Here is a 10,450-nt window from a genome sequence, read left to right as displayed (position 1 = left end):
TGTGACACAGACTCATTCTGAAGAAAAAATCACCTAATTATTGAGTGAACCAGAAGCTGTAAATGTTATGAAGACACTCTGATATCTACCATCTCCACATCCCCATAATAATTCTGCTCTCAATCACCTCATTGGAATTACTATGGTGTAATTACACTGGGGAAGATGATATCAGAATCTGGCCATGTTACTTAGCATTTAACACTTCAGTTACTCTAGACAAAACACGAACTTGGCTGTCTCTATGCCAGGTTTTACAAATAACACAGAGAATTTGGTCATTCAGGGCATGAAAATTACTTCGGTAGCTATTGAACATTGACAAACCTGTTTCATTTGGAAATGTGTTTCAAAACCACTAGGTGGTTTTCTTTTCTAGCTGAACACACAAGCCCAGGGCTCAAAACAAAACACTACCAGGAAGGACTGTATTACTAATTCAAACACTGAAATAAGACCACGTTCATTGACTGCAGCGCATTCAGGCAGCAGGGAATGTGATCTTTCTCCAGGGTTGATGAGGAGCAGCAGCTGCCGTAGTCCTCATGTCAGCTGGAACATTACAGCTAATAAGGAGACAAGCCTGCCCTCCTTTAAATAAATAGGAGATTTTTCATTTAATAAGATAGGAAGTTGGTTCAGCCCACGTGAGGCCACTTTTACTATTGCTTCAACGTCCCAACAGAAATGAATTCAGGTCAGTGTAGTTGCAAAATACAAATAAACCGTGGCCACAGAATACCGTGTCCAAATGCATACAGGTTGAAATGTACTTGCAAATTAAAAGGTACTTTGCTTACCACAATGTTTAGGTAAATTGGGAACTCTTCTCTTGAATGTATGCAATCAAGGATTAAGCATTTGTTAAGAAAGCTGAACAGGTTGCACAGGCAGGGAAGTCCTATTCTTGCACATCACTTGGGTGTTATCAGTCACTGCATAACGTAGCAGAATGCAGTGAATGCAAGACAGCATCTTTCCTTTACACTAAACTTTGATTTGAAATAGGTCCTATGAATAAACAGTAGGTTTCAGTAGCATGTACTTCTAATTTAAGGAAAAACAAATGGTGATTTTCTCACATAAAAAAGAAAGTCTCCACACCTTCAGCAGAAGTCTCTCTAAACAATTATTAATACAGGTAATTTTTGAAAGGTACACCAAAAATTGCACGTAGCATATGTGTGTATACTACAAAGAGCAGTGTCCAGACACATATTTGCCGGTAGGCATAAATGAAATAACTTAAAAGAGAACAATGTGGGTACAGGTGCAGGCAAATAGAAGCCTACATGCTACATGCTTTTAAGCTGGTTCTGTTGCAATTGAGGTGCTGCCTGGAAATGGTGTTGTGAGGCATGCAGCTCCTGTCCCTCCACACCATCATCTGGTCTGGTCATAGCACCATCCTGACACCCACAGACTCCGGAGCCAGCATCTTTCCTCCCAGCATGCTCCCAGAGCATTTCCACTCTCCCCCACACACATTCCCCTCAGAAGCTAGAAAAATGAAGGCTGAAAAGGGACATGGTTATTCTCTATAACTGAACAGAGAAATAAAAGTATCAAGGGATAAGTGTCAGAAAGAAAAAAGACCTATTCAAGCTAAAGACAATGCTGGCAAGAATAAACATGGGTATAAACTGGCCAAGAAGCAATTCCAGCTAGATATTAGAATCAGACTTAAAGAGAGCCATGACGATCTGGGACAGCCCTCCAAGAAGGAGCTGAGAAAACAACAGGATTAAATGAATTTTAAGACAAAGCCTAAGACAGACCTGAAAAGACTCTATTCTGCCTTCTTTGTTAAGGTTTATGACTATGACTCATTACCATTCTACATTTCATTCAAATTTCACATCCCCTCTTACACTGCTAAGACAGAAATATGCATGTCAGAGAATTACATGTTGGAACACAAAGGTTTGTAACCTCTTTCCATAAAATTCCACATCTACAAAGCGCAAGTTCCTACAGTTTTGGTCTGTTCAAAGCTGGAGGGGACAAGCAACCAGACAGAGCTGGTGTGAGTCCCAGGGTCCAATAAGCACTTTGAAACATATTCACTAAGTAAAGACTTTCAAATGTCTCCAAAAAATGCAGGTGTGCAAATTACTCCTGATACAGACAAGAGTTATGTTTCCAGCATCCCCTCAACCACTGTTAAACAACACCCCCACAAGCATTTTTCAGCTCATGAAAGCTTTATGAGCTGAAAGCTCCTTCAGGTTTGGGGTTTTTTTTCAGCTGCTAATCCATTACCTTCCAGCAACAGCATCACCCCTCACGCTACAACACATAGGAGCTATGAGAACACAAAAGGGCACGAGGTGTTACGTTTTGCATCTCTGCAGTGAAAGACAAACTACTCTGTCCTATCTGATGCAGCGGAAAGCTGCTAATGTGGTAACACATCACAGTGCAGGGCTATTTTGCTTTCTCACTTCCACAACACAGTCACTAGCCCAAAGGAACAGCCTGTTGTTCCACTCAAGTGAATGAAGTTCCAGGCTCCTTCCATTGTGATACATGTGCCTGGTCCTTTTTGTAGCATAAAAAGGGACGTTTCCCCATGCACAAATATATTTTCCTTATTAACTGGGACACCTGCTCTAGATCTGCCCATGTGCCATAGGCTGTCAGAAAAACCGTTTCTTACATCCCTCATTAAGTTGTGCACCTGCCTCACACTTGCTCACAGGAAAAGTATATGGATTGTTTGTACAATACATTTTCTCAATGAAAACTGCTGTATTCTTATACAAATAAGCAGCTTAATCCATTCAGTGGTATGTTCTTTCTTGCCAGCATTAGAGTGCATTTTCCAGAATTTAAGCTAATGCGTTTGACCTTCCACCAGGCCCCCAAATTACTTGTTTCCATGGGTAATTTTTTTTATCTAAAAGTAACCGAAACTTTCTTTATGAAAGTTTTAATCGATCGCAAGCATGCATTTTAAAAACTAAGAGTATAACTATTTACCTCTTGAATGGCACATGGAAAGAAGTCCTCTAGGACAATCTCTTTCTGGTCTAATAAATATAAGGTTTTATTGTGTTTAGAAGAATAAAAATATTTAATATCAAGTTTCAGTTATGTATTGTACTACTTAATGTTAAGGGGTGGGTTGTGGGGGTGGTGTCTAAGACAGCCTAAGACCCTTGCCACTATATTTAATTGAATTTAACCCAGGGAACATTCAACATCTTTCAAGTGCAGCTTGAGTCTACAACAATAATGAAGAATAATATCTTCCACATTCTATGTATCCATAACACATTCCATACATCGACAGCACATTCCAGTCACAGGCTTCAAAGCACTTCAGCAAAGTTGGTGCCTGTTTAGCAAGGGTTTGAGACTGAGAAGAAAAGCGCGAGAAACCCTTCCTGCTTCTCCCTCTACCAGTGCATGGCCACAGGTGAACTCACCAGAGATAGAGCAGCAACAGGCTGCCCTTGCCACACTTCACCGGGAGGCAGGACACCCACCGATCACAAAGGGACGCCTGCGCCGCAAGGGATATGCTCTCTCCTCCTTGCTGGGAACTGCTAAAAATGTCTCCGTCTCTCAAAACTCCATTCACTTGGCATGACCCTTCCCTTCAACATGGAGCATAAGGTATTGCTCACAACAACAAAGCCTAATAGCACCTCCATGGAGCACTTAAATATTATTATGCCTACACTACAGATGGAGCTGCAGAGAGTAATATTCAGCGTGTTAGTATAATAGCAAGTTTTTACTGTAATTAAGTGATACGGCTGATAGGAAACAAAACATGGTACCATATTTCTGCTGAGGCCTGCTTGACTATTAAACTGTTGCTTCTGGCAAAAGCTGAATAACAAAGAGGTGAAGAAAGATGGAAAAAATTAATATCATCAATATTTCCAACACTTGTGTATACACAAGAAGGAAAATATTATATTCATTTATACACAATACCGCTTGCACAGCCAACCTCTCAGTATTATTCCCATTTGAAACAGCTAGTATTTGAAGGGCTTTGGTAAGCAAGTTGTCATTTCTTAGAAGGCTCTTTTGGAGGCTTGACTTGAAAATCACACTGGCCTTTGCTTGTAACTCTCCCTGATTATTTTATTTAAGATTGTTAAGCTATATTATCTTGAAAACAAGTTAAAGTAAAGAAGAAAAACCTTTATTTTATCAGAGAGATGTAGTGATGACAACTGTCTTTCTTTTTCCCATTTAGCTGAGAGCAAGAAGTGAAAGGTACAGTTTAGGTAGTGGATCATTATGACTGTGGATCAGTTTTCAAAGAGTGATAGAATAAGAAGTTGAACAATGTCCTAGTGAAAGGCTTATGTTACTAAAATTTGACAAATTCATTCCTCTTCAGCACCTCCTATGTACATTTTCTTCAGTACAAAGAAAAGTTTATGGATTGAGGAACAATGGAGTGAAACTTGGGCTTGACAGGATTTTTCAGATGCAGTCTTTCATTTCTGGAGAAAGGAGAGGAAACACTAATTCAAATCCTCAGACAGAATAAATCTTTGGCAGCTCTGACTTAATTTGTGGTAAGTAGGTATAGGGTGCCTTTTCTTTGTGGATAGCTAAATGGAAGAATTTCCACTGCCATACACTGAAAACAGAAAAATAAACTCCTTTTTGACTTTGCACCAGATAAATGATAAATCCCTTTATGTTTAAAGAGAATACAGATGCTGCCATATAGAAAATGTCATAATATTTCAAGAAAAAGATCTTTTTTTTCCATGCTGACAGACTAAATCATTCCTAAAGGCAATTTTATGGATGTATAGCTTTAACTCTGCTTATAAACACCCACACACATATGCACATACATACCTAGAAAATGCATGCACAGCTTTAGAAAGCCTGTGAAGGTACATAAGGAAAATACTGAAGAAAGTCTGTCCTGAGGACCTGATCACCCAAGTGAAAGCACGAGTAGCTATGAGGAGCAGTTATGCATTTATCCACTGTCCTTTAGATAACACATTTTGAACTAATTCCTAATTTAATGCATCACATACCCACACCATTCGAAAAACTATAAAATAAGGCTCTCCTTGATGTATATGCAGATAAATCCTGCATTGTATATCCTGTGCACTATCTGAAAAACCACCAAGTTTCCACATCCTTCCAGACCATCCTACTTCTTTCCATCCACCTGGAATGTACAGCTGCCCAATACAATCCCCTCTGTCATATATAATAAACTGTAGTATAACTCAGCAAAGTAACAGGGAAAATGAGTTCACTACTACACAGTCCAACTATTAATCATTAAGCCAAAGTAACTGAATTTCCACAGGTACAAAACTATTTAATATGTGGCTTAACTTTAGTCTTCAGAAATTACCTTTCTGTTGGGACTTACCGGACTCGTCTCATTTAATTGAGACTTCCAAGACACTGGCAACATCTAAAGCTTCATACAAAACAATGATAATATACCACAGAAACAAAAGTAGTGTTTAACTGTTAAAATAGCAGAACTATTATTTTCTGAAATAGAAGGTTAAGCTACCACTGATATGACTTGTCCTGTATATATGAAGTAGAATAATAAGCATGAAGTGAATAAATATACAAAATACACTGTATGAAAAGTCTAATAATGGCATGGCATGTCTCAAGGAAACTACTTCTGCCTTTTGATTTTTGAATGAAATTCTATCAATCACCTACTTGATGAAACCAACAAAAAGACTTCCAGAAATTATGCGTTCTGTTGGATGAGTTCTTTAAAGACATGGATGTTATGGAAAAGAACCAATGAGAAAACAGTTTCTTATATAAACATTCAAAAGCATTACATATAGTTAAAGTGTATAAGTCATAAAATGAATTTTTACTATGTTCTCTCAAAAACAAAAACCAAACCCCTATAAAATAACTAAACAGAATGCAACATTTAACCTAATAGATGTTTTGAGCTTTATCCTTATTGTCAGTTCTACATTCCATTTTAAAAAACAAGGTTTTACCAAAACATTGTAAATAATAGTTGGTTCACAGGCTTCTTTAATGCAAAATTGCATAGGCTTCAGCTATTGCATTATGGAGACACATTTGTTATAAAACTCAAGAGTACATTGCTACTTTAGGAATTTGTGTTCTGGATACCCATGGAACTGAAGCTACATACACATGTACAGGGCCATCAGCTAAAAAAAGTAATGAAACTAAAAATTATGTCAATTTGCATCACAGATTCTGTGAAACAAATTTTTGAAAGTGTTATGATATGCTACAAAAATGTGCAAAAACCCTTCCCCCAAATCACAGGACATCCAATTGTGGACGCAGTAGAGTGCCTTAACCTTTTTTAGCTGGCTACACTGTACATGGCATTGTTAATTGCTACAGACTAATGGAATGTTAAAATAACCTAGTGCTTCATTTAGGACTAGTAATGCATGGAATGGAAGCTGTGAAATTAAAACGCTTGTTTCACAGATAGCTGAAGTTAAATCAGTGACTTGACAACGTTAAATAAGAAAACTGTACTATAGCCATCATGACTTTTAAGAGGAAATATAACAGTTTCATATTCATTCTTACATAGAAATTAATCTCACCCCAAACCGTATATATAACACATCTCTGAGTTTTTTAAATGGATAGAAAAACAGACCTACCAATATTTAGTAAGTTGCTGTCTAGATAAAACTTGTGTTTTGCATTCTTCAGTGATCCGAGAAACATCTCCAGTATATGCTAAAGTACACCTGTTTGTTATGATAAATTGTCCATTCTGATGGACTGCATGTCTAAAAGGCAAAATCTTACCTGTATCATTGCCTGTGATTTGAATAACATATAATCTTATGTCATTTCCACTATCAGGGTGTGAAGTAGAAGGAGACACCTCTTGAGGTTGCAAAGCCTCTGTGGCCTCCTTCACTTTCGGTGGTGCAGTAGGTCGTGCAACTGCAGTAGCAGTGGATGCTGTGAAATATTCCTTATCGATTTCTGGTTCTAACATCTTTCCTGTCAGATCATCATCAGTAGTGGCTTTACTGGGAGAAATAGATTCATCAATTATGATGATGTCATTGCTTGTTACCTCCTCTTCTTCCTCAGGAATGATACGCGGTGACTTTTGAGCAACAAAAGGTTTGGATGCTGATGTAGGCTGAATTTTGTCTATAGCACTAATGGAAGGTGTAGTTACATCGCTGAGAATTATTGCCTTATCTGTTGTATTAGCTAAAAATGTAGCTGGTTTTATTTCTTCAGGTTCTTCTGATATTCCTGAACCTTCCAGAGTTTGGCTTGGAGAAGCTCCCAAAGTCAGATGAGTAATGCTTTCCACAGTAGAACGACCTGTTGGCTTCATATGGGGAGGCAACACAGATTCCCAGCTCCCGACATCACTGTCTTCTTCCCTGGAGGGCATTCCTCTGCTTTCGTGTGCTTTTGCTTGGGTACCCACTGTGACAGGCATCCCTTCAGTGACCTTTTCTTGATCAGTAGCAGTTTCGGCTTTCGGAGTCACTGTGAGGTGCAAGGTCCTGGTGCTAGTTTCATCAGGTTCCAGAACTCTTCCATAATCTGTGAACTTCACTGCAGGCACTGATACTTCTGTTGCTGGATATGTCTCATCATAAGCTGAACCTGTCTCATCCTGTTTTTCTTGAACAGCTGTCTGAGATGCTTCAGATCCTGGTGCTGTCTTTTGTTCATCTGTTTGGACAGATGTCACAGGTAAGGTAGAGTCTGTGGCAGTACCTGGTTCCTTATCTTGCTCTTTTGTGGACAGTTCCTCTGGGAAGACCTTACTATCTTTCCCAGTTGTTTCTGTTGCTTCCGTATGAAAGATACCATCAAAATCAGTCTGATCAGTAACTGGCATATCTCTAGTGACCTCACTCTCTACAGTAACTGGAACTAGAGAAGCATCATGTTTTTTCTGTGGAACTGAAGTATCTACCTCTGTTACATCTGTAAATACAATAGATTCCTTTGTCCCTCCAAAGCTAGCTGATGGTGTTCCTTTTCTGTCTTGAAGTGTTGCCACTGACTGATCCTCAGCTGATGTCGCAGTGCGTGTCTGGCCTTCCTCTGCCACTGTGTATTTTGAGACCTCCATTTCAGCAGATACTTTTTCAGCAGGCGTTGTTACCGATGTCTCAGCAGCCTCTCTTTGTTCGGCCTCTGGGGTTGGAATGGACACTTGCAAAACATACCCTGATGTTTCATCTCCTTCATGTTCTGTTACCTCCATGATTGTGGGCATAATAGTAACACTTGAGGAGCTAAAAGACTTTATTGTTGCACTACTTTCATCCACTGATATTTTGGATACTGTGGTCATTTCCAGATCCAAAGAGCTGCCTGGGTGGGAGACACCTGTAGTATCTTTACTCTCATTAAAATCAGCTGATACAGCTCCCTCATCACTTTTCATTTCCACTGGCTTCATGCTTGTCTCAGTTTCATCTGTAACTGCTGAAATCAGAGCTTCTGGATGCTTTGTATATTCTGTAATTTGCCCTGGAGATGTAGGCTCCATTCCAGAGATACCATCTTCTGTATCTAACTCATGTACTCCCTCAGTACGAGATGACTCTTCTGTCATATACCCCTGACCTTCATCTGTTGGCAGCGACATGCCAGAAGCCAGAGGAGTCTGTGTGAACTTCTCACTTGCAGAGCAACCCTCAGATTCTGCTGTAACACAAGTAGGAATGACAGTTGTGGCATGAGAGATCTTAATATCCATTGTTCTTGTTTCTGGCTCCTTTGTTTTCTCCTGCTCCTCTAAAATGGCTGATTCTTCTGTTTGCTGAGATGAGTGGATAGCGGATGTGGTGCCTTCTCCAAAGTTTTGGAGGGAAACAGTACTTCCTGAGAGAGTGATGGCCTCAGATCCTGTTTGATTAACAGTCGATACAGAAAAGGATACAGGTATTCCAGATGACACGGTAGGCTGCACATCTCTCGGGTCCTCTCTGATTCCTTGAGCTGATGCCTCATTATCAAACACCATCACGGAACTAAATTTAACATATGGAGTTGACTTATCTGCTGTAGAAAACTGTCCAGTGGTTACTGCATGCTCATCTACGAGTGTCTCTGATGCAGCAGGCACATCTGATTCTGGGGTGCTACCAGTAGCCATGCCAGAAACTCTATCAGGCATAATGGTGTACATGCTCTCTGTGCCCTCCCCCTCTGTAGTAAGATCATACTGATCAGTTAACAAAGCTTTAGGGATTACAACAGTTGTAAGTTTCTTGTCAGATTTTGCCTCCATTGACTTTTTTGTGGGTTCTTTTGTTGAGTGGGCACCAAGATACTCTTTTGTTAGTGAAACTGAAGTCCCTGTCCTGGGAAACTCTCTCCAGGAAGTTGGTAACAAGCTATCTGTAGCTGCCATCACAGGACCCACTTCTATTTGTTCAGTCTGATTATCAGCATCATGTTTTTGTGTATCTCCTGTTTCAGTATCTTCCCACAAACCAGTGGAACTCTTAGCTACAGCTGTGCTATCCTGAAAAATTATAGAGGTCAAGAAAGCGTCCTCAATGCTTTCAGACCTACCTTGTTCCTCGGGCAACTCTGCTTCAGAGTAAGTGTGCTCCAGTTCCAATGCTGCAGATGTGCTCTCTGTTAACCTAGGTGAAACATCGTATTCAGTCCTTCCCAGCGTATCGTAAGTGCTTATTTCACCATCTGTGACAGTCTGAGGTAGAAGGGTGGTTAACTTAATGTTCTCCATAAGCACCTCCATTTCCCTTTTTTCCTCAGCCACATCAGTAGTCATTTCTTTATCTTCTTCAGTTTCTATGGTTGTTTCCTCCAAAGCAGGGACCTCTGTTTTGGTGACAGCCACTTCAGTAATCGGAGTCTCAAAAACAGGAGGTTTAAGAGTAACTCGAGCAGATGATGATTTCACACTGTCGGTTTTCAGAGATGTGATCAGCTTAACAGTTGTAGGCTCTGATGTGATTTTTTTAGCTTAAAAAGGAAAAAAAAAGAAGTTAGTGTATCGTTCAGTCAGAACACAAATGTTACTTTAGTTCAGTTTGAATGTTCACAACAAAAACTAGATGCTACACTGAGAAAAAAAGCATAAAGGTCAAAGGCTTTAGGTAGCTGTTCAGCATACAACAGAGCCTTGAATGACATGAAATAACACATTATAAAGCTGCAGAACATCTAATTTAAAGTCAGATGAAATGACAAGAGCAGCAGTATTCTTCATATTCATTGTTTATATAATTACCCCTAGAAGTACTCATACGAGTACCAATCATACAACTAAGTACCTATCAGGGAATATAAAAGTTTATTTCATGATGACATGAATGAGTGTTACTGCAAACCTGTGGGTTTTCTTCAAAGCTTACTGTAGCATACAACTCAAATATATAAAGGGAGTGAAATAACATTTTCATTTATTTTCAGCACATAATTACAAATTGCAAAAAGGAACCTTCGCTGG

At 39.5% G+C, this 10,450-nt stretch overlaps 1 protein-coding gene across 2 annotated transcripts in view; it reads right to left on the bottom strand.

The window, feature by feature from the left end:
- The window catches only part of VCAN (versican), a 118,416-nt gene that overhangs the window by 49,739 nt on the left and 58,227 nt on the right, over nt 1–10,450 (bottom strand). The window contains exon 7 of one of the 2 annotated variants that reach the window (XM_027784837.2): nt 6,790–9,963. In XM_027784837.2, the coding sequence (XP_027640638.2) occupies nt 6,790–9,963 (3,174 nt within the window). The remainder of the gene's footprint in view (nt 1–6,789; nt 9,964–10,450) is intronic. The other variant, XM_055791502.1, reaches the window with a different exon arrangement.

The sequence above is a fragment of the Falco peregrinus genome, chromosome Z (genome assembly GCF_023634155.1).
Source record: "Falco peregrinus isolate bFalPer1 chromosome Z, bFalPer1.pri, whole genome shotgun sequence".
NCBI lineage: Eukaryota > Metazoa > Chordata > Aves > Falconiformes > Falconidae > Falco > Falco peregrinus.
This window is presented reverse-complemented; position numbering and strand designations above follow the sequence as displayed.